The following is an 18,461-nucleotide window of genomic DNA, read 5'->3' on the forward strand; positions in this document are numbered from 1 at the left end:
CACAAAGGACCGCTGGCGAGATGAGCCATCCTTCTTCCTCCTCACGCTGGAGGGAGGTTTCTGGCTTCTGGACGAATGCTGGTTTGCAGGACGCCACAGGATCCACGTGGCAAAGGTTCCTACTCTACTCACAGAGTGGGGTCTGCGACCCACGGGCAGGGTCCTTCAGGAAGAAGCCGCGCTGTGCACACAGGTCCCTGTGACCACAGATGCACAGAACGCCCGGCCTTGCCTCTGGTGTCAGTCAGGCTGATTAGGGGCCTGGGGGACTTGCTGGCACTGCCCTTGCTGTGGCTAAAAAAGCTATTTAAATTCACAAAGAGCCTCACTCCCAGGCCAGGTCTTTTTGGTTCCATGTGTGGGAGCCACGTACAAAGACGAATCTGCTCTCAGTGGAGTGACCCTGGGCTCTGCTTGTCTCCGAGGACAGGATCTAATCTCACACTGAATTTCGAAGGGAGCCCGATCACGTTGGCAATGCCCCCTCCTGTAGGCAAGTGACTTTGTTTAAATTAAAATTTGTATTTTTAGTTGACAAATACTAACTGCATATATTTATGTTTTATACGTGGTTTTGATAACTTTACATTGTGGAGAGATTATATCAAGTTAATTAACCTATCATCACATCTGTTTTTGGCAGTGAGAACATTTAAAATCTATTATTTTAGTGGCTGGCTGTGGTCCCAGCACTTTGGGAGTTTCAGACTGGAGGATCTCTTGGGCCTAAGGGCTCAACACCAGCCTGGGCAGCATAGCGAGACTGCATCTCCGCAAAAAATTTAAACATTAGCCAGGCATGGTGGTGAGCGCCTGCAGACCCAGCCACTCAGAGGCTGAGGCAAGAGGATTGCTTGAGCAGGAAGGTCGAGGCTGCAGTGAGCTATGTTTGTGCCACCGCACTCCAGTCTGGGCAACAGAGCAAGACTCTGCCTCAAAAAACAAACAAAAAACCTATTGTTTTAGCAATTTTGAAATATGCGATCATTATGAGGAAGCGTGTGCCCCATGCTGTGCAGCAGATCTGAGGCATCCTCCTTCTGCCTGAGACTTTGTGCCTGTGGCCAGCACCTCCCCACTCCCCTCTGGAGGCCACTGTTCTGCTCTCTGCTTCTCTCAGTTCAAAAGTCAAACTTACACAAGTGACTTTTTAATACATGCTCCCTTGGGGTTCTGCATACAAGGTAAGGGGGTAAAACATAAACATACACATTTTTCCGCACTGTTTGTAACTATTCCACTTAAAAATCTTAAAAGTCAGCATTTTGCTTCAGCTTCTCCTTCCTCTCCTGTGCTTCCAGACGATCCTCAGATTAAGTGGAAGCAAATGCCTGAAAGTCAGCCCTTAGTTTTGGAACCTGTTTGTCCAAATGGAAGGTATTTTCATTCCTCTCACTAAGCAGGCTCACATTCTGGCTCATTGTCATTAACTTGTAAATAAAACCTCCAGGAGGACGGTGCAGAACGGACTAGGAACCACGGAGTAAACAGAAATATGCAGGGAGCCCCAGCAGAGCTGCTCCGACACCCGGATCCTGTCCAACCACTGCGGCGGCAGCTGGAAACGGGCGGCATGGTGTGGCGCACCTGCTCCGAGTCCTGAGCTGTGGCCCGCTGCGGTGAGGTCCCTACGGCCCGGTGCTTCCCGCATCTCAGCTGCAGAGTTCCTCCGCCCAAGATGGGCAGTGTGGATTTAGTGCCAGCGCGTGTCCTGTGGGAGACACGTGTCCAGTTATCGGGAGAGCGCCCGGCACCGTGACTGTGGAGGGAGGGGGGCACCGTGAGTGTGGAGGGAGGGCGGCACCGTGAGTGTGGGGGGAGGGCGGCACCGTGACTGGAGGGAGGGGGGCACCGTGACTGGAGGGAGCGCGGCATGAACGACGGCGGCGGCCGTGCTTGTCTTTGGCAGGAACGCGCCAACCCACTTTCATTTCACCCTTCAGTCAAGTCAATCATAATCTGATATATTTTGGAAAAATTAGCATTGCTGTCTTCATAGGAAAAATGATTTTATCATTTTGCAGCCAAGAGGACCCTGTCTCCACGCAGCTGAGCTGTGGCTTTCTTACAACAATCATGCAGGAGACACGGGCTGCAGTGAGGATTCCCACCCCCTAGTCACTGCCAAGAGATGCATCCAAATGACAGACAACGTTAGGCTCTTCCTGGGTCGGGGCGTCATCCCTGTACAGGCAAAGGGCCCAACACCATCTTCAACCTGGGCCTGAAGACCCCAGCCCCGACCTGGAGATGAGGGGGAGGAAGCGCCGTCCCAGAGGAGCAAAGGTAGAGGCCCCCTGGTCTCCGGGAGGCGTGGAGAGCTGGGGCCGGTGCAGGAAGGGAAGCTCTGGTGAGATTGGGACCTTTTGAGGAGGGAAGAGCAAGTTACCCGGAAACTCATCACAAATACTGTGGGATTTAACTGTAAGTACAAAACAGCTTTTCCATCAGAACTTAACAGCTACTATATTTTGCCAGCTGTTTGTCTGCCTTGATTCTACGTTTTTACCTGCCCCTGCCCCCATTCCCCAAATACTGAGCTGCTGGACTCCTTCTCTTGCCTTGGTGGTCATTCATCCCTGACCTCTGCATGGCACCATCATCACGGGTCCTGAGCATTCCCCCGCCCCGCCTGCCTGAAGAGGACCACAGGCCCTGGAGGTGGCTTCCCGTGACCGTGTATCAACGCGGCAACGGCAGACAATACTGTAATGCTTACAAACAACTCCTGAGGTCCTCCTGGGGAGCGCAGTCCCCGCACCATAGCACACTCTGCACAGCCATTCCAGCACCGCCAGCAAAGGCATCGCAAACCAAAGTCCAGTGCAGAGTCACCGCCCCACCCTTGCGGACTCCGACCTAGGTGTACATGGAAGACAGCCCTCCTGTCCATGGTGAGGGCCTGAGCCTGCCTCTCCTCTGTACAGGCCCAAGGGTCCTTGGTGGCTTCAGTGCTTGTGACGGTGTCAGGAGCAAATGGCATTTAGTCATCGCTTCAGCCTGATCACCGAGGGGGGCTGGGGTGTCGCTTGAGTTTGACTTGGTGACCTCTCCACATCTCAGTTTTCTCATTTGTAAAGTGGGATAAAATAGCAACTTCCTTCAGTGAGAATCCACTGACATAAAGTCTATAAGGAGTTAGCACCAATGCCAGCTTCTGTTAAAATTCAGTGAAGGTCAGGTGTTCATGCCATGTGAAAGCGCATTAATTTCTCATTCACTCTGCTCATTACTGTAAACGGAACTGGATCTACCTGATAATCATTTCAAAGTCACATCCACCCAGAACTTGGGAATGTTACCTTGTCTGGAAGTCAGGTTTTTTCAGATGTAATTAGTTAGGGTGAGTCTATACTAAGGTAGGGTGGAACCTGGAATCCAGCAGGACTGGTGCCCTTATAAGAAGAGGGGCATTTGAACACAGACACGCAGGGGAGAAGGCCGGGTAAAGACAGAGGGAGAGGTTGGCGTGATGAGTCTGTAGGCCAAGCAATGCCAGTGAACACCAGCAGGGTGTGCAAGGCAGCATTCGTCCTTCCAACCTTCTGGGGGAGCAAAGCCCTGCCAACACCGTGACTTGGTCTTCTGGCCTCCAGAACTGTAAGAGAATCAAAGTCTGTTGCTTTAAGCCACCAAACGTGTGGATCTTTGTTATGGCAGCCCTCGCCCTCCTCAGCCTGAGCCATCACCACTCCGCCCTACCTCTCAATATCCCAAGTAAAAGCCACCTGAAGAAACAAGTCTTAACACAGTATGTCTTGAAAATGTTGGAAAAAGACCTCATTTTATGAATTTGCTGCATAATAGAAATTTAAAATAATTTGCATTCACTGTTCACTATTGTTTTATAAGCAGCATGCTCATTTCAATCTAGAGAGGTCTTATGTGTTTTTAAATTATTTTCTATATTCATTGAGGTTCTGAATTGTGTAAAAGCGTCAAAAACAATCCTTGTCAAATAATTCTGACTTTTCTATACAATTGCATATATGGATACTTTGCCATTTGAATTCGAGCTTCTTCATGAACACTTTACAAACAGGGAAATGGTGTGCCCCTGCCTCTGAATTCAACCCTCTTTCCTTTGCATCCGGTCGGAGTACCTCCTTAAGATGAGAAATATTAACTCAACTCTTACTAATTGCGAGATGCTTCTGGGCAAAGAAGGGAGGAGAGATTCACAGGGTGTGAAGAAGCCACTCCATGCAGGGGGGGATTTGAGGAGGTTGCACACAGTGGGGAGGATTTGAGGAGGCTGCACACAGTGGAGGGATTTGAGGAGGTTGCACACAGTGGGGAGGATTTGAGAACGTTGCACACAGTAGGGGCATTTGAGGAGGTTGCTCACAGTGGGGGGATTTGAGGAGGTTGCTCACATTGGGGGATTTGGGGAGATGCACACAGTGGGGGGATTTGTGGAGGTTGCTCACAGTGGGGGGGATGGGGGAGTTTGCTATTTGGGGATTTGTGGAGGTTGCACAAAGTGGGGGGATTTGAGGAGGCTGCAAACAGTGGGGGGATTTGGGGTGGTTGCACACGGGAATAGAGGGAGGTTGCACAGAGTGGGGGGATTTGGGGAGGTTGCACAGATTGGGGGGATTAGGGGAGGTTGTACACAGTGGGGGTATTTGGGGAGGTTGCACACAGTGGAGGAGATGGGAGGCTGCACAGAGTGGGGGGATTTGGGGAGGTTGCACACAGTGGGGGGACTTGAGGTGGTTGCACACAGTGGGGGAATTTGGGGGTGTTGGACATGGGGGGCTAGGGGGAGGTTGCACAGTAGGGGGATTTGGGGAGGTTGCTCACAGTGGGGGGATTTGAGGAGGTTGCACACAGTTGGGATTTGAGGAGGTGGCACAAAGTGGGGGGATTTGGGGGGGTTGCTAACAGTGGGGGGATTTGAGGAGGTTCGACACAGTGGGGGTGATGTGGGGAGTTTGCACACAGTGGGGGGATTTAGGGAGGTTGCTCACAGTGGGGGATTTGAGGAGGTTGTGCAGAGTGGGGGGATTTGAGGGGGTTCCACACAGTGGGGGGATTTGGGAGGTTGCTCACAGTGGGGGGATTGGGGGTGTTGCACAAGGGGGAATTTGAGGAGGTTGCTCAAAATGGGGGAATTTGAGGAGGTTACAAACAGTGGGGGGATTTGGGGAGATTGCACAATGTGGTGGGATTTGATGAAGTTGCACACAGAGGGGAGATTTGCGGAGGTTGCACACAGTGGGGGGGATAGGGGGAGGTTGCTCACAGTGGGGGGATTTGGGGAGGCTGCACAGAGTCGGGGGGATTTGGGGAGGTTGCACAGAGTGGGGGGGATTTGAGGAGTTTGCTCACAGTGGGGGGGATATGAGGAGGTTGCTCAGTTTGGGGGATTTGAGGAGGTTGCTCACAGTTTGGGGGATTTGAGGAGGTTGCGAACAGTTGGGGGGTTTGAGGCGGTTGCACACAGTGATGGGGATTTGGGGAGTTGCACACAGTGTGTGGGTTTTTGGGAGGTTGCACACTGGGGGGGATTTGAGGAGGTTGCACATAGTTGGGTTGACTTGGTGAGGTTGCACAGAGTGGCGAGGATTTGGGGAGGTTGCACAGACTGGGGGCAATTTGGGGAGGGTGCACACAGTGGGGGGATTTGGGGAGGTGGCAGACAGTGCGGGGAGATTTGGGGAGGTTGCACAGACTGGCAGGGATTTGGGGAGGATGCACAGAGGGGGGGATTTGAGGAGGTTTCAAACAGTTGGGATTTGGGGAGTTTGTCCAGATTGGGGGGTATTTGGGGAGGTAGTACACAGTGGGGGGATTTGGGGAGGTTACATACAGTTGGGGCGATTTGAGGAGTGTGCTCACAATGCGGGGATTCGAGGAGGTTGCTTACAGTGGGGAGGATTTGAGGAGGTTGCACACAGTGGGGGGGGATTTGAGGAGGTTGCACACAGTGGGGGGATTTGAGGAGGTTGCACACAGTGGGGGGGGATTTGAGGAGGTTGCACACAGTGGGGGGATTTGAGGAGGTTGCACACAGTGGGGGGGATTTGAGGAGGTTGCTCATATTGGGGGGATTTGGGGAAGTTGCATACGGGGGGATATGTTGAGGTTGCACACAGTGGGGGGATTTGAGGAGGTTGCTCACAGTGGGGGGATTTGAGGAGGTGGCACACAGTGAGGGGGATTTGAGGAGGTTGCACAAAGTGCGGGGATTTGAAGAGGTTGCTGAGAGGGGATTTGGGGAGGGTGCACACAGTGGGGGGATTTGGTGTGGTTGCTCACAGTGCGGGGATGTGGGGAAGTTGCTCACAGTGGGGGGATTTGAGGAGGTAGCACACAGTGGGGTGGATGTGGTGAGTTTGCACACAGTGGGGGGATTTCTGGAGGTTGTACACAGTGGGAGGGATGGGGGAGGTTGCACACAGTGGGGGGGATATAGGGAGGTTGCATACTGTGGGGGATTTGAGGAAGTTGCACACGGAGGATTTGGGGAGATTGCACAGAGTAGGGATTTCGGGAGGTTGCACACAGTTGGGGGGATAGGGGGAGGTTGCTCACAGTGGGGGATTTGGGGGGGATCACACACTGTGGGGGGGATTTGAGGAAGTTGCACACAGGGGAGATTTGGGGAGGTTTCACAGTGGGGGGGATGTGGGGAGGTTGCAAACAGTGGGGGGGATTTGGGGAGGTTGCAGAGTTGGGGGGATTTGGGGAGGTTGCACAGAGTGGGGGAAATAGGGAAGGTTGCACAGAGTTGGGGGGATTTGAGGAGTTAGCTCAGAGTGGGGGGATTTGAGGAGGTTGCACACAGTTGGGGGGGTTTGAGGAGGTTGCACAGTGGGGAGAAATTGGGGAGGTTGCACACTGTGGGGGGATTTGAGGTTACACATAGTTGGGGGACTTGGGGAGGTGACACAGAGTGGGGGGTATTTGGCGAGGTTGCACAGAGTAGGGGCGATTTAGGGAGGGTGCACACAGTGGGCGGGATTTGGGGAGGTTGCACAGAGTTGAGATTTGGGAAAGTTGCACAGATTGGGGGGTTTTGGGGAGGTTGCACAAAGTGGGGGATTTGGGGAGGTTGCTCACAGTGGGGGGATTTGAGGAGGTTGCGCCGAGTGGGGGGATTTGAGGAGGTTGCACACAGTGGGGGTATTTCGGGGTGTTTGTTCACAGTGGGAGGGATTTGAGGAGGCTGCACACAGTAGGGGGATTTGAGGAGGTTGCACACAGTGGGGGAATTCGGGGGGGGTTGGACACAGTGGGTGGGTTAGTGGGAGGTTGCACACAGTGGGAGGATTTGGGGGTTTCACAGTGGGGGGATTTGAGGTTGCACAGAGTGGGGGAGACTTGGGGGGTTGCACACAGTGAGGGGGTTTGAGGGTTTGCACACAGTGGGGGGGATTTGGGGAGGTTGCATACTGTGGGGGGATTTGAGGAGGTTGCATATGGTTGGGATTTGGGGAGGTTCCACAGAGTTGGTGAGATTTGGGGAGGTTGCACAGAGTGGGGGCGATTTGGGGAGGTCGCACATAATGGCCTGATATGAGGAGGTTGCACTCATTGGGGTGGGATTTGGGGAGGTTGCACTCATTGGGGGGGGGATTTGGGGAGGTTGCACAGAGTGGCAGGGATTTCTGGAGGTTGCACAGAGTGGGGTGATTTAAGGAGGTTGCACACAGTTGGGAGTATTTGGGGAGGTGGTACAGATTGGGGGGATTTGGGGAGGTTGCACACAGTGGGGTGGATTTGGGGAGGTTGCAGACAGTGGGGGGAGTTGGGGAGGTTGCACATAGTTGGGGGGATTTGAGGAGGTTGCTCACAGTGTGGGGGGATTTGAGGAGGTTGCACACAGTTCGGGAGATTTGAGGAGGTTGCTCACAGTGGGGGGATTTGAGGAGGTTGCTCACAATGGGGGAGATTTGAGGAGGTTGCACAGATTGGGGGGGATTGGGGAAGTTCCACAAGGGGGGATTTGTTGAGGTTGCATACAGTGGGCAGGATTTGGGGAGGTTGCACATTGTGGGGGGGATTTGAGGAGGTTTCTCACAATGGCGGGATTTAGGGAGGTTGCACACTGCGGGGGTTTGAGGAGGTTGCACACATTTGGGGGGATTTGAAGAGGTTGCACACAGTGCTGGGATTTAAGAAGTTTGCTCACAGTGGGGGGATTTGGGGAGGTTGCACACAGTGAGGGGATTTGGGGAAGCTGCTCACAGTGGGGGCATTTGGGGACATTGATCACAGTGGGGGGATATGAGGAGGTTGCACACAGTGGGGGGATTTGAGGAGGTTGAACACAGTAGGGTGATTTGAGGTTTCACACAGTGGGGGTGATTTGGGGAGGCTGCACACAGTGGGGGGATTTGGGGAGGTTACACGCAGTGGTGGGATTTGGGGAAGTTGCTCACAGTGGGGGGATTTGAGGAGGTTGCACATAGTGGGGTGGATGTGGCGAGATTGCAAACAGTGGGGGCATTTGGGGACGTTGCTCACAGTGGGGGGATTTGAGGAGGTTGCAAACGGGGGATTTGAGGAGGTTGCTCATAGTGGGGGGATTTGAGGAGGTTGCACACAGTAGGGGGATTTGAGGTTTCACACAGTGGGGGGGATTTGGGGTGGTTGCACACAGTGAGGGGATTTCAGGAGGTTGCACACAGAGAGGGAATTTTAGTGGGTTGCACACATTGGCGGATTTGAGGAGGTTGCACACAGTAGGGGGGATTTGAGGTTGCACACAGTAGGGGGGATTTGGGGAGGTTGCACACTGGGGGGATTTGAGGAGGTTGCACAGAGTGGGGGGGTTTTGGGGAGTTTGCACAGAGTTGCGGGGATTTGGGGAGGTTGCACAGAGTGGTGGGGATTTGGGGAGGTTGCACAGAATGGGAGAGAATTGGGGAGGCTGCACACAGTGGCGGTAATTGGGGAGGTTGCACATAGTGGGGGGGGTTTTGGGGATGTTGCACAGAGTCAGGAGGATTTGGGGGAGTTTACATAGAGTGGGGGGGATTTGGGGAGGTTGCACAGAGTGGGGGGTTTTGGGGAGTTTGCACACAGTTGGGGTATTTGGGGAGGTTGCACGAAGTGGGGGTGGGATTTGGGGAGGTTGCACAGATTGGGGGTATTTGGGGATGTTGCACAGAGTGGTGGGAATTCGGGTAGGTTGCACAGAGTCGGGGGGATTTGAGGAGGTTGCACACAGTTGGGGGGATTTGGGGAGGTTGTACAGATTGGGGGGAATTTGGGGAGGTTGCCCACAGTTGGGGGGATTTGGGGAGGTTGCACACAGTTCGGGGATTTGAGGAGGTTGCACATACTGGGAGGATTTGGGGTGGTTGCACACAGTGGGGGTATTTGGGGCGGTTGCACACAGTGGAGGGGATAGAGGGAGGTTCCAAAGAGCGGGGAGATTTGGGGAGGTTGCATAGAGTGAGGGGGATTTGGGGAGATTGCAGAGAGTGGGAGGATTTGGGGAGGTTGCACAGATTGGGGGTATTTGGGGATGTTGCACAGAGTGGTGGGAATTCGGGTAGGTTGCACAGAGTCGGGGGGATTTGAGGAGGTTGCACACAGTTGGGGGGATTTGGGGAGGTTGTGCAGATTGGGGGGAATTTGGGGAGGTTGCCCACAGTTGGGGGGATTTGGGGAGGTTGCACACAGTTCGGGGATTTGAGGAGGTTGCACATACTGGGAGGATTTGGGGTGGTTGCACACAGTGGGGGTATTTGGGGCGGTTGCACACAGTGGGGGGGATAGAGGGAGGTTCCAAAGAGCGGGGAGATTTGGGGAGGTTGCATAGAGTGAGGGGGATTTGGGGAGATTGCAGAGAGTGGGAGGATTTGGGGAGGTTGCACAGAGTGGGGGGGATTTGAGGAGGTTGCACACACTGGGGGGGATTTGCGGAGGTTTCACACAGTGGGGGGATTTGAGAAGGATGCACACAGTGGTGGGATTTGGGAGGGTTGCACAAAGTGGGGGAATTTGGGGAAGTTGCTCACAGTCTGGGGATTTGAGGAGGTTGCACACAGTGGGGGGATTTGGGGAGGTTGCTCATAGTGGGGGGTTTGAGGAGGGTGCACACAGTGGCGGATTTGAGGAGGTTGCACAGAGTAGGGGGATTTGAGGAGGTTGCTCACACTGGGGGGACTGGGAGGGTTTGCACACAGTGGGGGGATTTGAGAAGTTTGCACTCATTGAGGGGATTTGGGGATGTTGCACACAGTGGGGGATTTCAGGAGGTTGCACATATTAGGGTGGATTTGAGGAGGTTGCACACAGTAGGGGGGATTTCGGGAGGTTGCACACAGTGGGGGTATTTGAGGAGGTTGCTCACAGTGGTGGGATTTGGGGCATTGCACACAGTGGGGGGAAAGGAGGAGGTTGCATAGAGTAGGGGGGATTTGGGGAGGTTGCACAGAGTGGGGGGGATCCGGGGAGGTTGCACACAGTGGGGGGTTTTTGGATGGTTGCACACAGTGGGGGGATTTGGGGAGGTTGCACACAGTGGGGGGATTTCAGGAGGTTCCACAGAGTGGGGGGGATTTGAGGAGGCTGCATAGGGTGGGGGGGATTTGGGGAGGTTACACAGAGTGGTGAGGATTTGCGGAGGCTGCATACAGTGGGGGAGATTTGTGGATATTGCACACAGTGGTGGGGATTTGAGGAGATTCCCCACAGTGTGGGGGATTTGAGGAGGTTGCACACAGTGGGTGGGATTTGCGGGGGTTGCACACAGTGAGGGGGATTTGGCGGGTTGCACACAGTGGGGGGGTTTCGGGGATGTTGCACACTGTGGGTGGATTCGGGGAGGTTGCTCAGGGTGGGGGGGATTTGGGGACGTTAGAGTGGTGGGGATTTGGGGAGGTCGCACACAGTGGGGGGCATTTGTGGAGATTGCACACAGTGGCGGGGATTTGAGGAGATTCCCCACAGTGGGGTGGGATTTGAGGAGGTTGCACATAGTAGGGGGGATTTGAGGAGGTTGCACACACTGGGGGGATTTGCGGAGGTTGCACACAGTGGGCGGGATGGGGGAGGTTGCACAGAGTGGGATGATTTGGGGAGTTTGCACTGAGTGTGAGGGATTTGGGGAGGTGGCACACATTGGAGGGATTTGGGGAGGTTGCACACAGTGGCGGGATTTCGGGAGGTTGCACTGAGTGGGGGGATTTGGGGAGGTTGCACACAGTGGGGGGATTTGAGGAGGTTGCTCACAGTGGGGGGACTTGGGGAGGTTGCACAGAGTGGGGGGGAGTTGGGGAGGTTGCACAGAGGAGGCATTTGGGGGGTTGCACCGAGTGTGGGGGATTTGAGGAGTTTGCACATAGTGGGGGGATTTGAGGAGGTTGCTCACAGTGGGGCGATTTGAGGAGGTTGCACACAGTGGGGGGGATTTGGGGAAGTTGCACACATTGGGGGGATTTGAGGAGGTTGCACACAGTGGGGGGGATTTGGGTGGGTTGCACAGAGTGGGGGGGTATTGGGGAGGTTGCACAGAATTAGGGGGATTTGGGGAGGTTGCACATAGTGGCGGGATTTGGAGAGGTTGCACAGAGTGGGGGGGATTTGGGGAGGTTGAACAGAGTGGAGGGGATTTGGGGCGCTTGCACAGAGTGGTGGGGATTTAGGGAGGTTGCACAGAGTGGGGGGGATTTGAGGAGGTTGCACCCAGGTGGGGGGATTTGGTGAGATTGTACAGAGTCGGGGGGATTTGGGGAGGTTGCACACGGTGGGGTGGATTTAGGGAGGTTGCACACAGTTGGGGGGATTTAGGGAAGTTGCACACGGTGTGGTGGATTTGGGGAGGTTGCACACAGTTGGGGGGATTTTTGGAGGTTGCACACAGAAGAGGGTATTTGAGGAGGTTGCTCATAATGGGGGGGATTTGAGGAGGTTGCTCATAATGGGGGGGATTTGAGGAGGTTGCTCACATTGGGGAGATTTGAGGAGGTTGCTCACAGTGGGGGGATTTGAGGAGGTTGCACACAGTGGGGGGATTTTGGGAGTTTGCACACCGTGTGGGGGGATTTGGGTAGTTTGCACACAGTGGGGGGATTTGGGGAGTTTTCACACAGTGGGGGGATTTGGGGTAGTTGCTCACAGTGGGGGCATTTGGGGAGGTTGCACACAGTGGGGGGATTTGAGGAGGCACTCAGTGGGGAGAACTGGGGAGGTTGCTCACAGTGGGGCGGATGTGGGGAGGTTGCACACAGGAGGATTTGAGGAGGTTGCACACAGTGGGGGGATTTGGGGGTTGCTCACAGTAGGGGGTTTTGGGGGAGTTGCATACTGTGTGGTTGAGAAAGTTGCACTCAGAGGGTGCATTTGCGGAGGTTGCACACAGTAGGGGGGATTCGGGGAGGTTGCACACAGTGGGGGGCATTTCACGAAGTTGCACAGAGTGGGGGGATTTGGGGAAGTTACACAGAGTTGGGGGAAATGGGGGAGGTTGCACAGAGTAGAATAGATTTGAGGAGTTTACTCACAGTGAGGGGTATTTGAGGAGGTTGCACTCAGTGGGGGAATTGCGGAGGTTGCTCACAGTGGGGCGGATGTGGGGAGTTTGCACACACTTAGGGGGATTCGAGGAGGTTGCACACAGTGGGGGGATTTTGGGGGTTGCTCACAGTGGGGGGATTTGGGGAGGTTGGACACAGTGGGGGGGGATTTGTGGGGGTTGCACACAGTGGGGGGAATTTGGGGAGGTTGCACAGAGTGGAGGCGATTTGAAGAGTTTGCTCCCAGTGGGGGATATTTGAGGAGTTTGCACACAGTGAGGGGATTAGAGGAGGTTGCTCAAAGTGGGGGGATCTGAGATGGTTGCTCACAGTGGGGAGATTTGATGAAGTTGCACACAGTTGGGGGTATTTGAGGAGGTTGCACACAGTGGGGGAGATTTGGGGGGGTTGCACACAGTGACGGGGTTTGGGGGTTACACAGAGTGGGGGGGATTTTGGGAGGTTGTACACTGTGGGGGAATTTTAGGAGGTTGCACACAGTTTGGGGGATTTGGGGAGGTTGCCCAGAGTGGGGGGGATTTGGGTAGGTTGCCCAGACTGGGGAAGATTTGGGGAGGTTGCACAGAGTGGGGGGGATTTGGGGAGGTTGCACAGAGTGGGGGGGATTTTGGGAGGTTGCACAGAGTGGGGGGATTTGGGGAGGTTGCACAGAGTGGGGGGAATTTGGGGAGGTTGCACAGAATGGAGGCGATTTGAAGAGTTTGCTCCCAGTGGGGGGTATTTGAGGAGTTTGCACAAGTGAGGGGATTAGAGGAGGTTGCTCACAGTGGGGGGGGGGGTCTGAGATGGTTGCTCACAGTGGGGAGATTTGAGGAAGTTGCACACAGTTGGGAGTATTTTAGGAGGTTGCACACAGTGGGGGAGATTTGGGGGGGTTGCACACAGTGATGGGGGTTTGGGGGGTTGCACAGAATGGGGGGGATTTTGGGAGGTTGCACACTGTGGGGGAATTTTAGGAAGTTGCACACAGTTTGGGGAATTTGGGGAGGTTGCCCAGAGTGGGGGGGATTTGGGGAGGTTGCCCAGAGTGGGGAAGATTTGGGGAGGTTGCCCAGAGTTGGGGGGATTTGGGGAGGTTGCAGAGAGTGGGGGGGATTTTGGGAGGTTGCACAGAGTGGGGGGGATTTGGGGAGGTTGCACAGAGTGTCGGGGATTTGGGGAGGTTGCACAGAATGGGGGGGATTTGAGTAGGTTGCACACAGTTTGGGGGATTTCAGGCGGTTGTACAGATTGGGGGGGATTTGGGGAGGTTGTACACAGTGGGGTGGATTTGGGGAGGTTGCACACAGTTGGGGGGATTTAGGGAAGTTGCACACAGTGGGGGGATTTGGGGAGGTTGCACACAGTGGGGGGGATTTGAGGAGGTGGCACACAGTGGGGGGGATTTGAGGAGGTTGCTCACAGTGGGGGGATTTGAGGAGGTTGCTCACAGTGGGGGGATTTGAGGAAGTTGCTCACAGTTGGGGGTGGTTTGAGATCGTTGCACATATTGGGGGGATTTGAGGAAGTCACACACGGGGGGAATTGATGTTGCACACAGTGGGGGGATTTGAGGAGGTTGCTCACAAAGGGGGGATTTGGGGTGGTTGCTCACGGGGGGGATTTGGGGAAGTTGCTGTGTACAGTGAGGAGATTTTAGGAGGTTGCACAAAGTGGGGGGATTTCAGGAGGTTGCACACAGTGAGTTGGATGTGGCGAGTTTGTACACAGTGGGGAGATTTGGAGATGTTGCTCACAGTGGGGGGTTTAAGGAGGTTGCACACAGTGGGGGGATTTGAGGAGGTTGCTCATAGTGGGGGGATTTGAGGAGGTTGCACACACTGGGAGGATTTGAGGAGATTGCACACAGTGCGGGGTTTGAGGAGGTTGCACACAGTAGAAGGATTTGAGGATGTTGCACACAGTGGGGGGATTTGGGGAGGTTGCCCACAGTGAGGGGATTTGGGGGTTTGCACACAGTGAGGGATTTGAGAAGGTTGCACACAGTAGGGGGTATTTGAGAAGGTTGCACACGGGGGGGGATTTGGGGAGGTTGTACACTGTGGAGGGATTTGAGGAGGTTGTACACAGTTGGGATTTGGGGGGGTTGCAAAGAGTGGGGGGTATTTGGGGAGGTTGCACAGAGTGGGGCGGTTTTGGGGTGGTTGCATAGAGTTGGTTTTGGGATGGTTGCATAGAGTTGGGGGGATTTTGGGAGGTTATACAGAGAGGGAGGGATTTGGGGAGGTTGCACAGAATGGGGGGATTTGGGGAGGTTGAACACAGTGGCGTGATTTGAGGAGGTTGCACACAATGGGGGGTGATTTGGGGTGGTTGCACAGAGTGGGGGGCATTTGGGGAGGTTGCACAGAATGGCGGGGATTTGAGGAGGTTGCTCACAGTGGGGGGATTTGGGGAGGTTGCACACAGTGCGGGGATTCGGGGAGGTTGCTCACGGTGGGGTGATTTGGGGAAGTTGCTCACAGTGGGAGGATTTGATGAGGTTGCACACAGTGGGGGGATTTGAGGAGGTTGCTCACGGTGGGGGGATTTGAGGAGGTTTCACACAGTGGGGGGATTTGAGGAAGTTGCACACAGTTGGGGGGATTTGAGGAAGTTGCACACAGTTGGGGGGATTTGAGGAGGTTGCACACAGTCGGAGGGATTTGGGGAGGTTGCACACAGTGGGGGGATTTCAGGACGTTGCACACAGTGAGGGGATTTGGGGAGGTTGCAAACAGTGGGGGATTTGAGGAGGTTGCACACAGTAGGGTGGATTTGAGGAGGTTGCACACATTTGTGGGCATTTGCGGAGGTTGCACACAGTGGGGGATTTGAGGAGGTTGCACACAGTAGGGTGGATTTGAGGAGGTTGCACACATTTGTGGGCATTTGCGGAGGTTGCACACAGTAGGGGGATTTGAGGAGGTTGCAGACAGTGGTGGGATTTAGGGGGGTTGCACACAGTGGGGGTGATAGGGGGAGGTTGAACAGAGGGGAGATTTGGGGAGGTTGCACTGAGTGGGGGGATTTGGGGAGGTTGCAATCAGTGGGGGGATTTGGAGAGGTTGCACACAGTGGGGGGATTTGAGGAGGTTGCACACAGTGGGGGGATTTGGGGGGGATTGCACACAGTGGGGCGGAGTTGGGGAGGTTGCACAGAGTGGGGGGGATTTGGTGAGGTTCCACAGAGTGTGGGGGATTTGAAGAGTTTCTGCACAGTGGGGGGTATTTGAGGAGGTTGCACATAGTGTGGGGATTTGAGGAGGTTGCTCACAGAGGGGTGATTTGAGGATGTTGCTCATAGTGGGGGGAGTTTTAGGAGGTTGAACACAGTGGGGAAGATTTGCGGGGGTTGCACAGAGTGAAGGGGATTGGGGGGTTGCACACAGTGGGGGGGATTTGGGGAGGTTGCACAGCGTGTGGGATATTTGGGGAGGTTTCACACAGTTGGGAGGATTTAGGGAAATTGCACACAGTAGGGGGATTTGGGGAGGTTGCAAAGAGTGGGGTGGATTTGGGGAGGTTTCACACAGTTGCGGGGAGTTAGGGAAGTTGCACACAGTGGGGTGATTTGGGGAGGCTTCACAGTGTGGGGGGGGTTTTGAGGAGGTTGCACACAGTGGGGGTATTTGAGGAGGTTGCACACAGTGGGGGGATTTGAGGAGATTTCTCACAGTGGGGTGATTTGGGGACATTGCTCACAGTTGGGGGGATTTGGGGAGGTTGAACACAGTGGGGGGATTTGGGGAGGTTGCTCACAGTTGGGTGGATTTGGGGAGGTGGTTCACAGTGGGGGAGATTTGGGGTGATTGCACCCAGTTAGCGGGATTTGGGGGGTTGCACACAGTGGGGGGATTTGAGGAGGTTGCTCACGGTGGGGAGATTTCGGGGGGTTGCTCACAGTGGGGGGATTTGAGGAGGTTGCACACAGTCGGGGGTTGTGGGAAGTTTGCACACATTGAGGGGTTTGGGGAGGTTGCTCTCAGTGGGGGTTTGAGGAGGTTCCACACAGTGGGGGGATTTGGGGGGGGTTGCTCACAGTGGTGGGGATTTGGGGAGGTTGGACAGTGGGGGGGATTGGGGGATTACTCACAGTGTGGAGGATTTGGGGAGTTGCATAGTGTCGGGGGATTTAGGAGGTTGCACACAGTGGGGCGATTTGGGGAGTTTGCACCCAGTTGTGGCGATTTGAGGAGGTTGCAGACAGTTGGTGGGATTTGAGGAGGTTGCACACAGTGGGGGGGATTTGGGGGGGTTTCTCACAGTGGGGGGGATTTGAGGAGGTTGCACACGGGCATTTGAGGAGGTTGCTCACAGTGGGGGGGATTGGGGGAGTGGTACACAGTGGGGGTATTTGAGGAGTTTGCACAGAGGGTCATTTAAGGAGGTTGCACACAGTGGGGGGATTTGAGGAGGTTGCACAGTGGGGGGATTTGAGGAGTTTGCACACAGTGTGGGGATTTGGGGTTTTGCTCACAGTGGGGGAGATTTGGGGGATTTGCACAGAGTGTGGGGATTTGGGGAGGTTGCACACACTGGGGGGGATTTGGGGAGGTTGCTCACCGTGCGGGGATTTGAGGAGGTTGCACAGAGTGGGGGGATATGAGGAGGTTGCACACAGTTGGGGGATTTGAGGAGGTTCGTCACACTGGGGGGATTTGAGGAGGTTGCACACAATGGGGGGATTTGGAGAGGTTGCTCACCGTGGGGGGATTTGAGGAAGTGCATACAGTTGGGAGATTTGAGGAGGGTGCACACAGTGGTGGGATTTGGGGAGGTTTCACACAGTGGGGGGATTTGGGGAGGTTGCACACAGTGGGGGCTGATTTGGGAATTTGCACACAGTGGGCGGATTTGGGGAGGTTACTCACAGTGGAGGGATTTGGGATGGTTGCACACAGTGGGGGGATTTGGGGAGGTTGCTCACTGGGGGATTTGGGGAGGTTACACACAGTGGAGGGATTTGAGGAGGTTGCACACAGTGGGGGGATGTGGGGAGGTTGCACACAGTGGGGGGATTTGGGGAGGTTGCTCACCGTGCGGGGATTTGAGGAGGTTGCACACAGTGTGGGGATTTGAGGAGGTTGCACACAATGGGGAGATTTGAGGAGGTTGCACACAGTAGGGGGATTTGAGGAGTTTGCACACAGTAGGGGGATGTGGGGAGTTTGCACACAGTGGGGGAATTTGGGAAGGTTGCTCTCAGTGGGGGGATTTGAGGAGGTTGCACACAGTGGGGGGACGTGAGGAGGTTGCACACAGTGGGGGGATGTGGGGAGGTTGCACACAGTGGGGGGATGTGAGGAGGTTGCACACAGTGGGGGGATGTGGGGAGTTTGCACATAGTGGGGGGATTTGTGGAGGTTGCTCACAGTGGGGGGATTTGAGGAGGTTGCCCACATTGGGCGGATTTGGGGAGGTTGCTCACAGTGGGGCCATTTGAGGAGGTTGCTCATAGTGGGGGGATTTGGGGAGGTTGCACACGGGGATTTGAGGAGGTTCCACACAGTGGGGGGATTTGGGGGTGTTGCTGTCAGTGGGGGGGATTTGGGGAGGTTGGACACAGTGGGGGGGATGGTGGGATTGCTCACAGTGTGGGGTATTTGGGGGGTTGCACAGTGTGGGGGGATTTTAGGAGGTTGCACATAGTGTGGGGATTTAGGGAGCTTGCACGCAGTTGTGGCGATTTGAGGAGGCTGCACACAGTTGGTGGGTTTTGAGGAGGTTGCACACAGTGGGGGGATTTGGGGGGTTTCTCACAGTGCGGGGCGATTTGTGGGGGTTGCACACAGTGGAGGGATTTGAGGAGGTTGCACATAGTGGGTGGATTTGGGGAGGTTGCACATAGTGGGGGGATTGAAAAGGTTGCAGACAGTGGGGGGGATTTGAGGAGGTTGCTCACATTTGGGGAGATTTGAGGTTGCACACAGTGGGGGGATTTATGGAGGTTGCACATAGTGGGGGGATTTGAGGAGGTTGCAC

The 18,461-nt window shown here is 54.9% G+C and overlaps 1 protein-coding gene across 5 annotated transcripts in view; it reads right to left on the bottom strand.

Moving 5' to 3' along the window:
• The window catches only part of TPO (thyroid peroxidase), a 127,494-nt gene that overhangs the window by 1,319 nt on the left and 107,714 nt on the right, over positions 1–18,461 (bottom strand). For all 5 annotated transcript variants that reach the window (XM_055253450.2, XM_055253448.2, XM_063622864.1 and 2 more), the window contains one exon: positions 1,588–1,711. In XM_055253450.2, the coding sequence (XP_055109425.2) occupies positions 1,588–1,711 (124 nt within the window). The remainder of the gene's footprint in view (positions 1–1,587; positions 1,712–18,461) is intronic.

The sequence above is a fragment of the Symphalangus syndactylus genome, chromosome 18, assembly GCF_028878055.3.
Source record: "Symphalangus syndactylus isolate Jambi chromosome 18, NHGRI_mSymSyn1-v2.1_pri, whole genome shotgun sequence".
Classification (NCBI taxonomy): Eukaryota; Metazoa; Chordata; class Mammalia; order Primates; family Hylobatidae; genus Symphalangus; species Symphalangus syndactylus.